Here is a 21,597-nt window from a genome sequence, read left to right as displayed (position 1 = left end):
GGATCTTTCCCATTTCCTTTACTCACCTCTCCCTCCATTCATCAAATTGTGTGACCCTAAGATTAACACACACACACCCCAAATCCACCCTCACCCACCCTCACCCCTCTACTCCCACTCTCTCTCCACGGGATCCTCATACACGCTTCACTAGTTATCTTTCTATTTCTACAATAATGGTCTTATACAGTATTCATCCTTATGAGATAAAGTTCACTTAGCATAATGCTCTCCAGACCCTCCCAAGTTAGGTAGTGATTTACAAAATCATTGTTCCTGTATGCTGCATAGTATTACATCATGCAAATGTACCACAGTTTCTCGACCCATTTGATTGTGATTAGAAATTTGGGCTGTTTTCATGTTCTTGCGATGATGAATAATGCGGCTATGAACATTGGTGGAAAAACCTCCATTTGTGTCTCAGTTCTCACTTTCTCAGGGTATATTCCAGGCAGTGGAATATCTGGGTCTTAGGAAATTTCTATATTCAGCTTTTTGAGGAAAGCCAAACTGTCTTCCAGAGTGGTTTTACCATTTTTAATCCCACCAACACTGTATGAGAGTTCCTATCTCACCTCTCCAACACTTATTACTTGCTATCCTATTAAATTTTGCCACTGCTACTGGGGCGAAATGGTATCTCATTGTGGTTTTGATTTGCATCTCTCTTATTGCCAGTGATTTGGACCATTTCTTCATGTGTCTGTGGGTCATCTGAATATCTTCCTCCATGAAAATTCTTTCCATGTCTTTTGCCCATTTTGTAATTGAGTTATCAGTCTTTTGTTGTGGTGGCCCTGTAGGACTCTGTAAACATTTTTAAATGAGACCCTTGTCTGAAATAGCATTGCCAAATGTTTTTTTTCCCCAATCAGTAGGTTTTCTTTTCACCTTTTGGAAAATAGTTTTGATGCACACAAGAATTTAATCTTTAGAAGGTTCCATTTATCAATTTTATCCTCTCCAGACTGTACATTTCTGGCTGTGTTTTGTAATTTTGTAAAGAGTGGAAAGTGTTCAGGGAGATAACTATAAAATATTTCAGCTTTAGAGGTTAGATACACAGAGAAAGACAGCACGCTCAAAAATAAACTTCTACTTTGACAGAAGTTTATTATACATGCCATCTTAATTATTTATAACAATTCTTTTTGCAATTGGCCAGGACTTGTTAAGGTATGAATTTTCTCCAGTGGACTACAACAAAATTACTTTTGCTATGTCTCAGCCAAACTCAAATATGAACTTGGATTTACAAGTGAAAAATGCTACCTGCTAATTCATGAAGCTGATTTCGACATCTACTTTCATGTGAAGAATGACCACTTGTCACTAAGATGCTTGAGTTATGACAACAGGAAATTATTTGTTAAGCCTAACAAAACCTAAATTACTTAACTAGTCTTACATTTTTCCCACTTACTACTAGTTAACCAAAAGACTATTCCCAGCTATATACATTAGCTGCCATTCAACCACTGTCTATATGCATACATACATATATATGTACTTGTAGCCTGCAATTGAAACCAAGTCATTGCTGGCCTTCCAGAAACCATAAATTGCATGTGAGGAAACTGTTGTATCTTCTTCCCTTGAAGTAGTTAGTGGATTCAAACTGCTTGCCTTGAGGTTGTAAATTTATCTCCCTACTGACTAAGCCGCCAGAGTTCTGGTTGGCAGGAAGTTGACAGGCAGGAAGCTCAGTGGCCGAGTGAGTAAGGAGTTGTGCTACTAAATCCAAGGCAGGAAGTTTGAAGCCACCAAGTGCTCTGAGGGAAAATGAAGGGCAATTTCCTTTTATGTGCTTTGCAGCTTCCAAAAACTTGCCAAAGGGTCTGTTATGAATCGTCTCTGACTTGATGGCAATGGGTTTTTATTATCATAAATAAAGGGAGTTCTGGTGGTTTAGTGGGTAAGGGGTTGCACTGTCAAACCAAAGGCAGGCAGTTCAAATCCAATTGCTACACAGGAGAAAGAAAGGTCATTTCTTCCCATGAAATTTACAGCCTCTGAAAACCACTGAAGTGTCAGCTGTGAGTCAGTTCCAACTCTGTAGCAATGAACAACTGCAAATTGAAAATAGAGTAAAATTCTATAGGCTTCATTTTAAAAAACGTTTTACAATTAACATTTAATCATTTGAATCTCATTTAAGTTATCAGACATTTAAAAAATGGGGGGAAATCCAGAGTTCTGTATCCAGACTGGCTCCTACCGATACCTATTCTCTTGTTCATACTAATTATCAACTCAGAATAACATGCACAATGAAGCACCAGAAGGCCCTTGAAAGGGAGTAACATCAGGCAAATATCCATGACAGGGTAAAAATGTGAATGTTTCAGGCTAAAGGCCATCCTTAGTCATAACACCATGAAGAAAGAATAAATTCTTAACTTTTTTTTTAGTTGGAAAGGCACAGAAGAACTTGAACACACAGCCTTGTCGGAGTTCCAGGAAACTACAAGTGCCATAAAGCGAGGATAGAATCTAAGAAAGGAAGAGAGGTCACAGGCTTTAAACAAGCTGTTCAAATCTCTGGCTCCTGAATTACATCTACAAATAATCTAGTTAAGCAAAAACACAACTAAAACAAGACCTACATCAGTTCACAAGAGTCAGAGTTTGGAATTGAAACAAAATCAAGTTGTCTGATAAAACAAAAACATTCCCACTGTCGAGAAGAGTATAACAAAACCCAGAATCTCCACAGCACAACCACCACTCTATCAGAATAAAGGGAAAAAATTAATACATGAATAGTCAGGAAAATGTAATCTATTTTTTAAAACGTAATATATTTTTAAGAAGAAAAAAATTAAAAAGGTCAATCCCAGGATGACAGAGATATAGACATTTGCAAAGGGAAACTTCCAGACAACTATTATAACTATGTGAAGCAATGTAGAGAAGAAGGGGGGGGGAAATCAGTGGAGAAAAGAAGCTACAAAATAGAACAAAATGAAAATTTTATAAACAAAAAGAATGTAGTATTTGGTAAAAAAATTAAGACTTACTAGGTGGGCTTAATGGTATGACGGAGATGACAAAGAATAGAAACCCTAAATTTGACAATACAATAAAATATGAAGCAGATTCTGAGGCAGGAGAAGCAATGGATACAAGAATGAATGGAGATGCAGGACCTCACATCAAATGTTCCAGTGTATCTAGCTGTATTTGGAGTCTTAGAGGGGAATAGTAAAGAATGTAGCAGGACAAACAAGTTGAAAATAAATTAAAAAAACAAAGCAGAGCTAAGACCTCTTCACAAATTACACACATACTAGTCATCATACTTCATATCTTAAAATGTATTTAGAGATTTGGAGAAATTATAATTAAATAGCCTTAAGATGTTGTGAATTTAGATTAGTTGTTGTTATTGGTGTTGTTAGGTGCTGTCGAATCGAGAACAACTCATATCAACCCTGTGAGCAAAAGATCTTTTCTATCCTGTGCCATCCTCTCACTTTCTGACACATAAGAGCCCATTTGCAGCAGTCACCATGTCAATCCACCTTCGCCGACCCTCCACCCTTCCCAGCATCATGTTCGTCTCCAAGGAATACCACTTTGTAGCAACATGACCAAAGTATGTGAGGCAAAGTCTCATCATTCTTGCCTCCAAAGAGCACTCCAGCTGCACCCTCTCCAAGACATATCTGTTCATCCTCTTGGCTGTCCAAAGGATGTTCTTCAACACCGCAGCTCAACGGCGTCAATTCTTTCCCTGTCATCCTTATTCACTGTCCAACTTTCAGATGCACAGCAGCACAACTAACCTCTTCTAAAACCAAACCACTGCTATCAAGTTGGTCTGACCTGTAGCAGCCTTCCACTTGGATTCCAAGGCTGTAACTGCTCATCTTTCTCTCTTGGAACAGCTGGTCACTTCAAAGTACTGACTTTTCGTTTAGCAGTCTGATGTTACACATCATACCACCAAGTCCTTAAGCTGTTCCGTATTCACCACAAAACGTAATACTTTACTTGTATAAAGAAAGCATCTTCCTTTTAAAGTGTATTAATATTCAAGACTAGAGGTAATCATATTAAATTTAATTTATGGCCTTTCAAGGTATGTTACAATATACACAATTAATCTATATTTTTAGTGCAAAGAAAATAAATTACCAGCTATCAAACATTAATTTTTAAATTGCCCTTCCTGTCACCTCTCTTCCTTACACAGACAACTGATGGAGGGAATAGAAGTGGAACAGAAGTAAGCATGAAAATTAGATTCTACACAAGAAAAATACCATATAAAAGTGCTTGTAAGATGAGTCCAGGAAGTAAAACATCTGCCAGCTCTGAAATACTGTGTTCTTGTTTATGGAGAAGGGAACCAGCGGAGCTTTTGTATTACATATTTTTAACAGTTTCGTTTTAAAAATAATCTACACTTCAAAAGAGGGTAAACAGAGCACAAGTTTGAGATTACGCTTTTGCCTCCTGACTTGGTTCTTAAAATCTAGACAAATCAAGTTCTATGTAAACAATAACTTCCTCTGTGTTTCCAAATGTGGAAAACTAAAAGGGACATACAACAGGAGAAGCTTCTGACCAAAAAAGAGCTCATAATCCATTTAGAGTAAGGCTAGAAATAAATATTTAAGCTCTTCAAAAACATTTCTACAGAAAGAGCTAATTCTACACAGTTCATTTAAATGAAGATTATAAATTCTTTTAGAAGAATATTTATTTAAGCTATTTTAAACTGAAGGACAAAGTATCTTATATTAAACACCAGGTGTTTAATATAACTGTCATCTTTAATCAAACTGATCAGAAATTGCTTCAAATGTCTATTGTCTTCTTTATTTGTTATACTTGTGAAAACAAAAGTTAAACTACGTTTTACTTTATTTTTTGCCATGATGCAGTCCCCCAAAACACTGAATGGATGGCTTTTTCTTGTCTGAAGATTTGGAATAAAATAAACCAACAATGTCTTCAAAGCAAAGATTCAATAATTAAAAACGATTCCAGTCACTCAAAATATAAAACATATGCTCTAATTTTCTTAAAGCTAGCATAAACAATAATTTCCTTGATTATACAGGGGGGGGAAACTCTCAAGATTATCAATAACAAAGTGAAGAACACACAGGCAGCCATCATCTTAGGAAGTCAAAGTTTTTATCCTGTACTTCGATCACTTTCATCTCAGAAAAGCAGCATGATTAAGACAAAGTCTGGTGATGTTGCTTTCTTAAGAAATGTCATTGCCTTCTAGAATGCAGAAAAGAGCCTCAGGGTAAAGGAAACCAGGGGGATGCGTTAGCAAGGATGATCAGAGATGACACTTGAAAGAGTATCAGAGAACAGAATACAGTGTGTCTGCTTCAGCCTATGCTTTAAGTCAAGAGGGCTAATGGATATTTAAGACTTACACAGTTCCTATCTTGTTGTTTTAGGTAGCAAGCAGATGTACCTCGGGACTGAAGTAGTTGTGTGTTTTCCAGTCTGAACTGACTCATAGTTGACCCTCCAGTGGGTTTTCGGAAGCAGCAAATCTCAGGGGAGGAGACGGCCCACCTTCTCTCATGGAAAAGTTGATGAGTTCAAACTGCGTGCCTTTGGAATGACAATGCTGCTTCTTAGCACTAGTAATTAAAAGAGTGCAGTTTCTTGAAGTGACAACAGAAATTCAAGGCCATATTTTTGGTCATTTAGCATGACTAATTGTGATGCTACTTTCATGTGTTAATTTGGTGAGACTCTGATTCCCAGAGGTTGGGCCAAACACTTTATTAGGTGCTATTCCACAATGTAATGTAATCATTTTGCATAATGTAATACAATCATTTTCCATAATGCAAGCAATCTATCATTTGAAAATTTCATTAAAATGTGGTCTGTTTCCAGACTAAAAATAGGTATTTCAACAGAATTCATTTTCTACTCTACACTCCTCATGGCAACTGACCTACGGACTTTGAACCTGCCAGCCCACAATTCTGCTAGCCAACCTCATCAGTAAAAAAAAATAAAATCTATCTCTCATCTTATTCAATGTTGGTCAGTTTTTCTAGAGAATCCTGACCAAGATACTGGCCACTGAGTTTTTTCAAAGATATGGCCAATGTAAGTTTCTTTCACTCTTTTTGTTTGTCTCTTCAGTCTAACCAATGTTCAAGAGAAGGTACACTTGTGGTAGACAATCCTGGGAATTTACCACTGGTCAGGCAGCACTGAAAAAGAACATCATGCTTGGAAAGGTGGAGAGTCAACATAAGAGAAGAACATCCTGAACAAGAAGGATTGACACAGAGACTGCTAACAACGAGCTCAAGGATAAAGCAGATGATGAGAATGACACAAGACAGGGAGAAGTTCAGATCCATAGTTCACAGGGTCGCTGTGAGTCGCAGCTGACTCGATAGCACATAACAACAACTCTATGCATATGTCCTCTCATTTAAGTACCACAGCAGTTCGTGAGTTTATCTTGTGTTGTTGTTAGGTGCCGCCGAGTCTCTTGCACCTCATAGTGACGCTATGTACAACAGACCTAAACTCTGCTCTGTCCTGTGCCAATCACACTGTCTCAGATACACCCACCCCGATTATCCCAGTCACTGAATTAATCCACCTCATAGAGGGCCTTCCCCTCCTGTGCTGTCCCTCCACCCTACCAAGCATGATGTCCCTCTCCAAGGACCGGTCCCTCCTTATAACATGTCCAAAGTATGTCAGACGAAGCCTCAGAATCCTTGCCTCCAAGGAGCAGCCTGGTTTAAGCCTCTTCAGGTTGAATCTGTTTGTTTTCTTGACAGTCCATGGTACATTCAATACTCTTCTCCAGCACCACAGCTCAAAGGCATCAATTCTCCTTCTATCCTCCCTAGTCCCTGTCCAACTCTGACGCATAACAAGTGATTGCAAAGACCGTGGCCTGTATCAGATGCACCTTAGTCTCCAGAGAGACACCATTGCTCTTCAGGACTTTGGAGAGGTCCCTAACAGCAGACTATCTTATTGATGATAAAACTGAATCTTAAAAGGAATTCACTGGCAGCTAAGCAACTTCAAGGCACAATTGAAATTGAGACTCAGTTCTGTCTGGTTCCACCGTACAATCTTTGATTCACTCAGTTACTCTCCCTGGACACCAGGAAATAATGACAACTAGCAAACCTCTTCCACTTCTCTCCACCCAAAGCGCTTCCACACACTTCATCATTAGGCTATCTGAGACATACATGTTTATAGGAAAACAATAAAATCTGTAATGAAGTTAACAGCCTAGATTCTTTTAAAGGAAACTCAGAATAGATTTGTTAAAAAGACGTCATGTCCTTCCTACACACATGATGTTATTGTTGTTATGTGCCATTGAATAGGAATAGACTCATAGCTGACGCTCCGTCAGGGTTTAAGGGGTAGTTAATCACATGGGAAGAGACTGTCCATCTTTCTACTACGGATCTGTACTGGTGGATCTGTACTGTATGCCTTTGGTATGCAGTGAAGTTTCTTACCACTAGGCCATACACAAAAACATCATTGAGTAAAAAGGTAAAAGTAACAAGATTATTTAAAAGTATTCAGTTGAGTTGTGGTGCTGGAGAAGACTCTTGAACATACCATGGACCGCCAAGAAAATAAATAAGTGTATCTTGGAGCAGGTGAAAACAAGTTTCCACTTCTTCTACCACTTCTCCCCTCACACTTTATTGAAGTTATACCAAATCATCCCTTACGATGCATCTGATGATAATGCTTTCCATTACACTATCATTTCGTTTATGTGACTGTGTGTTGTCAAGTCAACCATGACTCACTACAACTTTATGGGACAGAGTAGAACTGTCCCCTAGCATCTTTTCAGCTGAAATCTTTATGGGACTTTATCATCTGGTCTTTTCTCTCAGGGAGTAGCTGTTGGTTTCTGTTAGCAGTCAAGCACTTTATCATGGTGCCATCGGGCCTCCTTATCATTTCCCTTATTTCCCTCGTATTATTCAGCCTTCTTTCCTGATGGGTTTTCCTATTCCTCTATTCTCTTTTTATTAATTAAAAGTCACTGCCACCGAGTCAGAACCAACTCAGAGGTGACCCTTCGGTGGGTGTCGTGAAGCTGTAACTCGCATAGGAAGAGACCGTTCATTTTTCTTTGGAAGAGCAGCTGATGGTGTCAAACCACCAGAGGCACTACCTTTGGGTTAATAGTGCAACTCCCTACAAACTATGCCAGCAGAGTTCCCTCTTCATTAATTACAGACAAGTATCCCTAAAAAATATTAATTTATATATATCAGTGACTGTTGAAAACCAACTGTAGCTCCTATGTGCTTCTAGATAAAGGTAAGAGATTTTAGAAAAATACTGCAAGTTTTTTATTCCTGACCTATGTCTTCAAATAATACAGATACAGATGAAATAGGTATGACGAGAGAATACAAGCCTGCTGCACTCCCTTCTCAATCCCAAACCATGCAGTGCTCCCTTGCTCTTTCACACAACAGCCGCCTGGTCCAGGTATAGGTTCTGCATGAGCACAGTCAAGTGTTCTCGAATTCCCATTCTTCTCAGTGTCAGCCACAGCTTGTCATGATCCACACAATCAGACGCCTTTACATAGTCAATAAAGCACAAATAGACATTCTTCTGGTATTCCTTACTTTCAGCCAGGATCCATCTGACATCAGCAATGATAACCTTAGTGCCACGACATCTTCTAAATCCTGCTTGAAATTCTGGCAGATGCCTGTCTATGTACTGTTCTAACCATTTTTTAATGATCTTCAACAGTATCTTGTTTGCATGTTATATCCATGATACTGATAGCTGAACTCTGTGAAGAAAAGTGTGGCATCAGGACTGGAGGGAGACTCATCAATAACCTGAATTATGCAGATGACACAACCTTGCTTGCTGAAACTGAAGAGGACTTGATGCCCTTGTCATAGAAGGTCAGGGAATGCAGCCTTTGGTATGGATTGCTTCTCAGTGTCAAGAAAACAAAGATTCTTACCACTGCGTCAATAGGCAGTGTCATGATGAATGGAAAAGAGATTGAAACGGCTGTTGGCTTCATCTTGCTTGGATCCACAATTAACATCCTTGGTACCAGCAATCAGGAAATAAGGGGATGCATTGCACTGGAAAACTCTGTAGTTTGGGACCACTGCAAATTATTGAGGAGTAGTGACATCAGTTTGAGGACTAAGGTGTGTCTGATTCAAGCCACAGGCTTTCTGATTACTTGCTATGCATTTGAGAGCTATACAATGAATAAAGATGACAGGAAAATAATTGATGCCTTTAAGCTGTGGTGTTGGAGAAGAGCACTGACCATCCCGTGGACAGCCAACAGAACAACAAAAAAAAATGTTTTAGAAAGGGTACAGCCAGAATGCTTTGGAGGCAAGAATGATGAGACTTCACCTCACATACTTTGGGCATATTCGCAGGAGGGGCTATTTCTTGGAGAAGGACACCATGCTGGGAAAGGTGGAGGGTCGGCAAAGGAAAGGAAGACCCTCAACCAGGTGGATTAACACCATGACTGCTGAAATGGGCACCTGAATGTCAGGAAGTGTGAGGATGGCGCAGGATAGGACTGGGTTCAGATCTTTTGTTCATGGGTTAGCTATGAGGCGTACTCGACGGCATCTAAGAACAACAACAATAATATGTCTTCAAAACTATCCTCCAGTACTTCACTCTAGGAGCCATACACACTGTAACTATTTCAATTCATATCACCCACTACTGGATTGTCTTGTAACCCTTGTTGTTGTTATGTGCCATCAAGTTGCCTGTGACTCATAGAGACCCTATGTACAATATCTCTGTCCTGAGCCAGTCTCACTGAATCCAACACACCTACCCCTATTGCCCTAGTCACTGTATCAATCCATCCCATCCGGGATCTTCCTCTCCTGAGCTATCCCTCTACCCTTCCAAGCATGATGTCCTTCTCCAAAGACTGACCCCTCCTGGCCACAAGCTCAAAGTATGTGAGAAGGAGCTTTAAAATCCTAACCTCCTAGGAGAAACTTGGTTTTACCTTCTACAAGACAGACCTATTTGTTTTCTTGTCAGTCCATGGTATGTTCAAGACTCTCCTCCAGCACCACAACTCAAAGACATCAAGTTTTCTTCTAACATGCTTAGTCATTATCCAGCTCTCTGATGAATAGCAAGTAATTGTGAAGACCATGGACTGGTTCAGGCGCACCTTAGTCTCTAGACTGGCAGTGCTACTTCTCAGTACTCTGGAAAGGTCCCTGACAGCAGATTTACCTAATACAATTTGTCTTTTGATTTCCTGACTTCTGGTGCCAAGAGTATTGATTGTGGAGCCAAGCACGTTATGACTGTTAACAACCTCAATCTCTTCTTCATCCATCATAGTTCTGCCAATTGGCCCAGTGGTGAGAATCTTTGTCTTCTTGATGCTGAACTTCAATCCATATTAAAGACTGCACTCCTTGAAATACTTCTGCAGCAAATGCTTCAGGTCTGCCTCAGTTTCAGCAACCAAGGTTGTGTCATCTGCATAACGTAGGTTGTTGATAAGTCTTCCTCTAATTCTGAGGCCACATTTCTCCTCATAAAGCCCTGCTTTCTGAATGATCTGTTCTGCATGTAACCCTAAATAGATTTTAATTAATCCACATTTATTATCATATTCTCCTGACCTATCTGTTCTGCAATACACAAAGATTTTAATTCAGAAAAATGTTAAGACATAACCTAGGATTTGTAAGAATGATCTAGCATAATTTCCCTAATGGGCTATGAAATTATAAATTATTTCAACAGTTGTTCACTTTTCATTTATAATTTAAGAGGTGAGGAGCCCATTAGTAGAGTCTGACATTTAATTATTAATAAAATTAATTTATTGTCAAGAGTTCAGTCCTCAGAGAAAGGAAACTTCACTTTCATAAATTCACCCTAAGTGACTGTCTTTTAGAGTTGGTCATGCCTAGAAATGCATTATAAATTTTTATACCCTCACAAAAAAAAAAAACAGCCCACCCTCCCAAACATGCTGCTACAATGGAATGCACTCAAAATAGGCTGAAATGAATACATATACATCACAACAGAAGGTCACCATCTAGTGAAACTTTGGTCACTGCAAAGTGGCCTTTCCCACCTATAAGAATCTCAACTCTTAGACACCACTTTCTATGACAATGTTCTTGTTGTTAGGTGCTGTTGAGATAAGTACCACAAATAGCTACAGTATGAGCAACAGATCTGAATTTTGTCCTATCCTGTGCTATCCTCACAATCTCTGACACACTCAAGACCAATGCTGTAGTCACTGTGTCAGTTCACCTGGTTGAGGGTCTTCCTCTACTTTGCCAAACTTTCCAAGTATGATGACCCTCTCCAAGGAATAACCTCTCCTAGCAACATGCCCAAAATATGTGAGACAAAGCTTTACCATCTTTTCCTCCAAGGAGCACTCTGGCTGCACCTTCTCCACTTCTCCAAGATATATCTGTTCTTTTGGTAGTCCATAGGATATTTAGTAACCTCCAATTTCACAGTTCAAAGGTATCAATTTGTTTTCCATCATCCTTATTCATTGTCCAGGTCTCGGCCTTTCAGCTAAGATCAGGCAATGCTGTCATTGTTATGTGCTATCAAATCAATTATGTCTCATAAGGCACTCTCCAAACAATAGCTCTGAACCCTGCCCTATCTTAAGCCAATCTCACTTGACTTTGATACACCTGCCCCCACTGCCACAGTCATTCTATCAATCCATCTCATCCAAGGTCCTAGTCTCCTGCACCATCCCTTCCAAACATGATGTCCTTCTCCAAGGACTGGTCCTTCCTGGAAACATGCCCAAAGTATATGAGACAGAGTTTCAAAATATTTGCCTCCAAGGAGCAACCTGGCTTCATCCATTCCAGGACAAACGTGTTTAGTCTCTTGGCAATCCATCGCATGTTAGATACTCTTCTCCAGCAATACAACTCAAAGACATCAGTTCTTCTTCTGTCATCCTTAGTCACTGTCCAGCTCTCAAATGCATAGGAAATAATTGAGAAGGCCATAGCCTGTATCAGGAATACTTGGTCTCTAGACTGACATCATTGCTCTTTAGCATTCTGGAGAGGTCCTGGGCAGTAGGCTTTCCTAAAGGAACTCATCTTTTGATTTCCTGACTACTGGTGCCAAGAGTGTTGATTGTGGATCCAAGCAACAACCTCCATTTTTATGACAATAGTATTGGTTATCTCCAATCCTGACAACAATGTTGTATTGCACTGAATGATTTCATTTTATGGAGAGGGAGCTGGGGCTCAGAAATATTAGCATAGAAAGTAAATATTGGAGTCAGAATTGGAACCCTGGTTTTGTGACTCTTACATCCAATGCTCTGGTATTTCACACTTCTTCAATAAAACATCCTGGAGAGTAATAACTGACAAATGTAAGAAAGGGAAAGGAAGCAAGCACAGAATAGTTAAGAAGGGATCAGGAGTAGGACACATGGGCCTGCCAGGCTGAGGCGTCTACCTCAATTCATTTTCCACTACCCAGTCACTCTAAGGACCTTCCCAGTGCTGTTATTTTTCCCAAGGAATCATTGTGAGAAATCATATAAACACCCCTCAAGACAGATGGGATTCTGTAAGTTCCTAAGAGGAAAAGTTACATACTTCCAATATGAAGTAAAACATATTTCCATTTTCACTGTCAAAAGATACACATCTAACTAAAATGTCATGCATTGTTTAAATATCTTCCAGGGCAGGGAAATCTTTATTTGAAATCAATTTCCCCTCAGTCTTCTCTGTATTGAGCTAAGTAGTTCCTTTATCATTTCCAGAAGACATAGTTACTAGTATGTAATAATAAATAACTTGCATTAAACCACTTACAATTAATCAAGTATTGTTCTAAGCAAGCATATATTCATTAATTATTTACATAGCCAACATATTGAGTTGACACTGGTTGTGTTTTTTTTTTCTTTTACAGTTATGGGAACTGAAGCACGGTGCTCTGCTCAAAGTCACACAGTTTCTCACAGTTCAAAAGTAAAGAATAAAGAGAGTGAACAGGTAGCCAAGTCTCCTGCTTTCTGTTTGACATCTCAAGACCTGCTTCTTATCCAACTGACTGATATGACACAAGGCCTTTCTGTTTACCCTTGCTTGGCATTTTCAACCATGCAAACAGAAAAACAGAGACATGAATCAAATGCAGAGGCATACCTATGGAAAGGAGACATTCACAAAAATATAAAAGTTATAAAAAGGAATCAATTAATGATGGGATAAAAAAAACAGAGAGAAGGGAAATTAGTTTAGTTTGAGAAATATTAGGCATAGAAATAAACGTTAATCTGAAATATAAAAGAGAGGTTGACTAAAGATGGGGGTTGGGGAGAAGCTGAAATTCTGGCAAGTACTGTAAGAAGACAATAAGGAAGACCATTTGAAAATGCTTCTACCATACTGAGTAAACTGGCACAAGAGTAAAGAAGAAATTGGTTAGAGAGAGACAGTAAAAGGACAAAAGACAGTGGAAACAATACATAGAGGAGAAAGCGGGCAACAGGACAAAATAAGTCAGAAAAAAATGAGGGCAATTAAGACAAAGAGAAAGACAAAGAGATTTGACAATAAAAGAGATGGATACTTTCTCACAGAATTGAGTACAGTGGTGGGAGGAGGAGGAAAGAGACAAATTATAAGGAGGATAGGGAGTGGTCAGCTGATCGACCCAACAGTATGACATTCACAAATGTTAGCAGGGAAGTGACTGCAGTAAGCTGTTAGCATGGAGGCCTTGCTCACTGGTGCCTCCCCTGTACCTAAAAAGTTTTCAGCAGGAACAGGTTCTTAAAAAAATAAAAAATTATTCATCGCATGCTGTTTGCTCAATAAATGTTATTTAATCACTAAAGGAACCAATAAATTAATACCATTGTATTTAGTGGACTCTCACCTAGCCACGTGCCCAATAACAACAACAGGTATGCAATTTGGTTGAGATTGTTTTAAAATCTGCTGAAGTTGACAGGTGCAGCTCACACCATTGCATATAGTGTGGGATGGAGGGGAGAAGTCTTATGTAGATGTTGACATGAATCTTTCTGACACCGGTATAAAGGCAAAGGGAACCATTTAGTCCAGACACTAGAACAGGAGAAGGAAATTGTGAATGTCTGCGGAGTGGAAATCTCTCCCTGTCTCATGCATGAAACTGTCCAGAGATAATTGAAAGACGGTCCTAAAGGGTTGATTGTTAAGATGGGGCTCTCCAAATGGGGCAGGCCAGGAACACAGAATTAAAAAGTCCAATCAAACGCCTACAAAATTATGGCATCCCTTTGAAATGATACTGTTGTTGTTAGATGATGTCAAGTTGGAACTGATTTAGCTTACCCTCCAGTGGATTTTCACGTGGGAGGAGAAAGCCCATCTTTCTTCCATAGCATAGCTGATGGATTTGAATACTATGCCTTTGATTTGGCAGTGCATTTCCTTACCACTAGGTTACCTACCAGACCCTCTCTCTGAAACGATCAGTTATTTACTTCATGGCACAGAGGTAAGGAGTTGCACTGCCAATCTAAAGGAATATGGTTCAAATCCACCAGCTCTTCCACAGAACAAAGATGGGCAATCTTCTCCTGTGAGATTTACTACCTCTAAAAACCAACTAGAGGGTAAGTTATGAGTCACTTCAGACTCGATGGTACATAGCAAAACAATCATTCATATTCTCATAAGGAACTCTGGATTCCAACCGGATGATACATCACAACAACAATAATAATCATTATTATACTATGTTAGATATTTTAATTCTGCTCACATTTAAAGTCTTTGTAAAGTTTCAGTCTGGGTCCTTAAATTCAAACTTATTATCCTCAAGTTGACTTCAGCCTATCATGATCCTTCATTGTATTTCTAAGGCTATAAATCTTAATGGCAACATCTTTTTCCCCAGGGAGCAATTGGTGGATTCAAGCCCATGACTTTTCAGTTGACACATAATCCATAGTTCAACATATAATGATGCACTAGGGGTTCTGGATTCCCGTCTGTTTCTCTACATTTCCCAGTCTCCTATGCGGTATTCCTGAGAACATAGCTGAGCCCCAGCCAATGAGTTATTGACAGAGCCACTATATGTCCTCCCAGAGCTACTTCGGACGAACTAGGACCAGCCTTTCCTCATCAAATTGAACTTTGCTTGAAAAACAGATACATATATGTTCATCAATTATATTTACAAATTTGACCATTATAAAAGCTTATCATCCACGATGAATGCAAAAGGTCATTACAAAGATAGTGGAGGAAGAGACTGAAATGGATGTCCGAAGAGACTCTATTGCACTAGAGTGCTGAATAGCCAAAGCAAAGGGAAGAAATCTGGAAGTTGAGGAGATCAACAGAAGATTTAAAAGAACAGCTTGGCAAGACAAAGCAAAGTATTATAACGAAAGGTACAAAGAACCAGAGCCAGAGACTCAAAAGGAACAAACTTGCTCTCATTTCTTAAGGTGGAAAAACTGAAGAACAAATTCAAGCTTTGAGTTGCAATACTTAAAGATGCTATGGATAGAATATTGAATGATGCAGGATGCATCAAAAGAAGACGGAAGGAGCACAGAGTCACTGTACTCAAAAGAATTGGCCAACACAGAAGAATTTCATGAAACACCTGTGATAAAGAGACAGTGGTGATGGAGGAAGTTCAAGTTGCTCTGAAGTAACTGGCAAAAAAAACCAAAGTCCTGGGAATTGATGGAATACCAACTGACATATTTCAGCAAACAGACGCTGCCCTGGACGTGTTCACTAAGTTGTGCCAAAATTTCTGGAGGACAGCTACCTGGCCAGCTGACAGAAAGAGATCTATTTTTATTCCCATTCCAAAAAAGGATGATCTGACAGAGTGTAGAATTTATATCACTTATATCACACAGAAGCAAAATTTTGCTGAAGATTATCCAAAATTACTAGAACCATACAACAACAGAGAACTATCAGAAATATGGGCTGGGCTGGGTTTAGAAGAGGCTGTGGTACTAGGAACATCATTGCCAGTGTCAAATGGATCCTGGTCGAAAGCAGAGAATAGACTACGTCAGGTCCTTTGTTTGCAGATCACAACAAACTGTGGCTAACCTTGAAAATAATGGGAATCCCAGAACACCTGGTCATGCTCCTGTGACATCTGTACTTGGACCAGGAAGCAGTTGTTAGAACAGAGCAGGGAAACACTACATGGTTCAAAATCAGGCAGAACGTGCATCAGGGATGTGTCTTGTCTCCATACCTTTTCAATCTATGTGGAACAGATGATTCGGAAGGCTGGTCTTTACAAGGAGGAACGTGTTATCAGAATTGGAGGTAGACTCATCAACAACTTGAGTTATGCAGATGACAAAACTTTGCTCGCTCAAACTAAGAAAGACATGAAGCATTTGCTGCAGAAAGTCAAGGACTGCAGTCGTCGATAAAGATTGAAAATCAACATCAAGAAAACAAAGATTCTCACCTCTATGCCAGTTGGCAATACCAACACAGATGGAGAAGAAACTAAGGTTAACAATCTCAGCTTTTCTGGGTTCACAATCAACATACATGGAACTAGCAGCTAGATTATCAAAAGATGAACTGGTTTAGTAAAGTCAGCTGTCAGAGACTTCTCCAGAGTGCTGAAATGCAAAAATGTCAGTCTAGAGACTAAGGTGTACCTGATCCAAGCCATGGTCTTTGCCATTACTTGCTATGTATCAAAAAGCTGGACAGTGACTAAGGATGACAGATGAAGAACTGATGCCTTTGATCTGTGGTGCTGAAGAACAGTATTGTACACAGCATGGACTGCCAAGTAAAGAAACTGGTCTGTCCTGGAGAGGGTGAAACCAACTTGTTTTCTGGAGACAAGGACTTTGAAGCTCCATCTCACGTATGATGGACATGGTGCCCAGAAGGACCATGGAAGACATCATGCTCAGAAGCAGGAAGGGCAGGTGTGTTGAAGACAGTGAGATTGGCTCATGATAGGACAGTGTTCGAGCTGTTGTACATAAGGCTGCTATGAGTCTCAGGCAACTCAACAGCACCTAACAACAACAACAAACATCGCGCTTCTTCTTGTTAAGTGTCATAAGTTGGCTGAGACTCACAGCGTTCTTAGTATAACAGAACAAAGCCCTGCCCGCCCTGCACCATCCTCACAATCTCCTCTGTGCTTAAGCCCATTAGCCTAGTCACTGCATCAGTTCAGCTCATTGAGGGTCTTCCTCTCCTTCCCTGGCCCTCTACTTTTCCATGCATGATGTCCTTCCTCAGAGACTGGCCCCTCCTGATGACATGCCCAAAGTGAAACAAATTTTCACTCTCCTCATTTCTAAGGAACTGGCTGGCTTCATTTCCTCCAGGACAGCCCATATATTCAATATTCAATACTCTTTGCTAACACCACAATTCAAATGTATTTCATTCTTCTCGGTCATGCTTATTCACAGCCAACTTCAGGTCTCCTTTCAAATCCTCTAGCTCAGGGGACCTAGTGGGTGAGCAGCCATGCTACATACCAAAGGCAAGGGGTTTGGAATTCACTAGCTGTTCTGAGGGAGAAAGATAAGCAACTTCTTCCTGTGACATTTACAGCCTCGGTAACATCTGCTGGAGGGTCAGCTAGGAGTCACTTCCAACTTGATAGCAAATAATCAAGTTGAGCAACTGAGAGCTACCAGTCAAACAGTGGAGAAAGGCATCCTGTACACTCACCCTCCTTTTCATTGCTCTTTGGAGTTAGAAATGGCTCATAGCTAACACTCCAGAAAGTTTCTGAGGCTGTAAATTGCATGGGACGTTGTTCATCCTTCCTCGCCTGAGGCTCCAGTGGATTCAAACTACCAGAAAGAGAAGCTTGGAGATAGTAGTAGTAGATGGTAGTAGTAGCAGCAGCATTCAAGACACAAAAGACTTAACAAAGCAGCTGCAGCAATAATGAAGCCCATGTTTACCAGCTTTTAGCACTTGCTATCTAAATATGTGCTTATCTAAGCATTATGTTTTTAGACATAAGTGTTAAGGTTAAAGTCTCAACTCCCTGAGAACTAGGAAGTAAACAACAGTGATTTTAAAACAACTCAGCCTGCTGCCTCTGTGCTTTTCTCACCAGGTCTCCCACAGTTTCTATTTATTTACAGCAATCCTAACAAACCTGGTTTGTTATCTCATATTAGTCAAGAAAGAGAAAACAAGAAGCAGAAAGAAGTGAAGGAGGCATTTGAAAAGAGTAAACCATAACATTCTGATAGTGGAGCTCAAACTCTCAGCGGCAACACATCCAGACAAAAAGCAGAGCAGAGTGTCTGGTGGCTTGGACCAGCTTTACCTAACTGCATCTCAAACTGGTGCGATGGCTGCAAAAGGTTCAGCCCACAACTTATACTAACAATGATAAACAGACGTCTTCAATCAATCTCTTTAAGTTTCTTACGAAGATGTAAAAAGGCTTAGATACCATTAAAATGAGCATAACTCATAGCGACTCTATGAACAGTGACTCTAAACACTGTCCTATCCTGTGTCACCATCACCATCTCCGACCCACTTGAGTCCACTGAGGCAGTCACCATGTCAGCCCATCTGACTGATGGTCTTCTCTTTTACTACCCTTCCACCTTCCCAAGCATGATACCCCTCTCTAATGATATCTTAAAAAGACTCAACAGAAAAGTCTTAAGGAGATTCCAATGATTATGCAAAACAAATGCGTTTAGTTCTGAAAGGCAGAAAGATGGAAAATCTCCTCCAGTGCCTTTTGGGGATCTCTAGCAGCCTAGTGATAAGGGGCTGAGCTACTAGCCTGAAGGCATGAGGTTCAAATCCCCCAGCTGCTCTGTGGGAGATGGACAATCTCCTCCCCTGCGACTCTGAAAACCCACTGGAGAGTCTGTACGAGTCAGACCCCAGTATGTAATAAGTTAGTCACCAAGCCCACTCTCCTTTCCTAGGATGTCATATAATGCTGCTCAAAAATATGACATTGGCATTTGCTTGCAAACAGTTTGACTTGGCATCGGTAGTTCTTCTCACTCTGACGTGGGTGCACATATCCAACACGAAGGAGACCAGATACCTATAAAAGTGAACATCCTAATTCTACCACCTGTGACCTTGGTGACCACACAGCCAGCCACCGGCCATAGCTGATCTCGGTGATCTAGGTCAAGCCTTCACTAGTTTGGACTCAGGATGTAGTCATATGCAGCGTTTACTCTTCCTTCGTTGGACAAAGAACTTCTCCAGCCTTCTTGAGTCTTTCCAGCTGTGCCACTGCATGATGTACTTACCTGAAGAAAGCAGTGTCCCACTGGGGAATGTTCTGCAAGGGTGGTATTGTACACCTGCTTCCGGAAGACAGGTTCGTTGTCGTTCACGTCATCCACAGTGATGCTCACTACGCAGGTGGCAGAGAGCGGGGGCTCTCCGAGGTCCTGAGCTACCACTTTCAGCTCCACTGTCTCCTGGACCTCTCTGTCTAGGATCCGCATAGTGCTGATCACACCGCTCTCAGGATCGATGGTGAAGTAGGGCCCGCACCCCACCGTAGAAGGCAAAGTCTCTGGAGTACAGGGAGCCAGCGGTTGGATTAACGCATAGCGCAGTCGGGCCCCGTCGGTGCCAGGCTCGTCCGCATCGGACGCGCTGACCCACAAGACTGTAGTGCCAGGGACTGCGGCCTCGGACACTGAGGCCTGGTAGTGCTCCTGACTGAAGAGCGGCCTCTGGTCGTTGAGGTCAGCGACCCGGATCAGCAGCATCTCCTCGGTGCTCAGAGGTGGAGACCCTGCATCCGTGGCCACCAGCCGCAGTGCATATAAGTCACGGTTCTCTCTGTCCAGGGGCCCCTGGACGCAAAGAAAAAATACGCCCGGGGAGCCCCCGGGGAGCAGAGAAAAGGCCCCTTCTCCGCCCTCCAAGGACAAAGAGATGCTCTCGCCTCTGAGACCCACACCAAGCTCCCCAGTGGCGTCCTCTTCCTTCCCCAGGTCGTCATCAGCATCTGACACGGAGACGCGAGCCACATAGTCACCCAGCGGAGCGCCTTCAGAGACCCGGGCCGCGCCGCCCTCAGTCAGGAAAAGCAGGTGAATAGCAGGTGGGTTGTCATTCACATCCATGACGGCGACAGACACACGCACGGTGGCGACCTCGGGCTCTGCGCCCCCATCCCGGGCCTCGACCACCAGTTGGTGCCAGGCCTGCGCCTCGCGGTCCAGCGGCCTGCGCAGCCGCACCACGCCGCTCAGCTCCTCCACCGCGAAGTAGGCCGCATCTCCCAGGGGCTCGTCACCTGCCCCGGGCGCTTGGCGCGCGCGGAGCCGGTAGCGCACGTGGCCATTGGGCCCCAGGTCTCGGTCGGTGGCGCGCACGTGGCAGACCTCGGCGCCCAGTGGGGCGTCCTCGCGCACGGCAGCGCGGTACTCTGCTTGCTCGAAAACCGGCGGGTTGTCGTTCTCATCCAGCACGCGCAGCTCCACCCGCAGGCTGCCGGTGCGCTGAGGGTGGCCGCCGTCCCACGCCTCGATCCGCAGCTCGTGCGCCGCCGCCTCCTCTCTGTCCAAGCGCCGCAGCAGCACCAGGTCCAGGGGCTCCAGGGACGAAGAGGAGCCCATTCGCGGAGGCGGCGGTGGCCCGGCAGTACCGTAGCGCAGTTGGAAGAATGGTCCCGCGGGGTCCCCGGCGAGGTCGGCGGGCTGCACCAGGGTGTAGCCCTGTGTACTGAACAGCCCGGCATCGGGGTCGTGGGCACCTGGCAGGCGGAAAGCGGTCCCGGGAGGGCTGAGCTCAGAGACGTCGAGCTGCAGGGAGTCGCGGGGAAAGCGGGGTGAGTGGTCGTTCACGTCGTTGACGCGGATCTCCACCTGCACCACAGCGCCCAGCAGCGTGGCGGCCACGAAGCTGTAGTGGTCGCGTCGCTCGCGGTCCAGGTACCGCGCGGTGCGGATGATGCCGGTATCCGGGTGCACGTGGAAGTCGTCCAGCAGCGGGGAGTCGCTGGAATCCTCCGACAGAAAGAAGCCGCCCCCCTCCTGCTGCTGCGCCAAGGGCAGCCCGGCGCGGATGTCGCCAACCAGCGTGTCCGGGGGGAGCCCCTCATCCACGGAAAGGCTGAGGTTGAACACCTGAGCGGATGAGCCCGAGGCAGCCCACAGGCACGCGTACACGAACAGCCGGAGCCAGGCGCTCTGCGCCCCAGGAGCACCGCCGCCGCTGCCCAGCCGCCTGCAGGGTGACCCTGTGCTCGCTGGGAGCAGAAGGCACTTCCCGGAGGCAGCCCCCCGCCGCTGACACGCATCGTCCATCCTCCGCCCCGAAGGACTCATTGCTCCTCCAGCTTCCGAGTAAATTGTCAGTTTGTGACGGGGTGGCAGAAAAATCCACGAGTCTCCTCAGTGTCAAAGAAGAAAAGACTTTGGCAAAGAAATCAACAGGCTCAGGAGTTGGCGAGGTTGTATCTGCAATTGGTGACAACGTCCTCAAGCCTGCAGCTCACGCAGAGAGGGAAGCTCGCGCTGCGGGTACGACCACAGCCACCTTTGCAGCCCCTGGAATT

At 42.7% G+C, this 21,597-nt stretch overlaps 1 protein-coding gene across 1 annotated transcript in view; it reads right to left on the bottom strand.

Annotated features, from left to right (window-relative positions):
* Window positions 1-21,367, bottom strand: part of DCHS2 (dachsous cadherin-related 2) — a 393,558-nt gene extending 372,191 nt beyond the window's left edge. Inside the window, exon 1 of the mRNA XM_006884496.1 lies at window positions 19,331-21,367. Coding sequence (XP_006884558.1) covers window positions 19,331-21,367 — 2,037 coding nt within the window. The remainder of the gene's footprint in view (window positions 1-19,330) is intronic.
* Window positions 21,368-21,597: the final 230 nt, after the last annotated feature.

This window comes from Elephantulus edwardii, unplaced genomic scaffold, assembly GCF_000299155.1.
Source record: "Elephantulus edwardii isolate Elephantulus edwardi_28Jun2011 unplaced genomic scaffold, EleEdw1.0 scaffold00034, whole genome shotgun sequence".
NCBI classification, from domain to species: Eukaryota; Metazoa; Chordata; class Mammalia; order Macroscelidea; family Macroscelididae; genus Elephantulus; species Elephantulus edwardii.
This window is presented reverse-complemented; position numbering and strand designations above follow the sequence as displayed.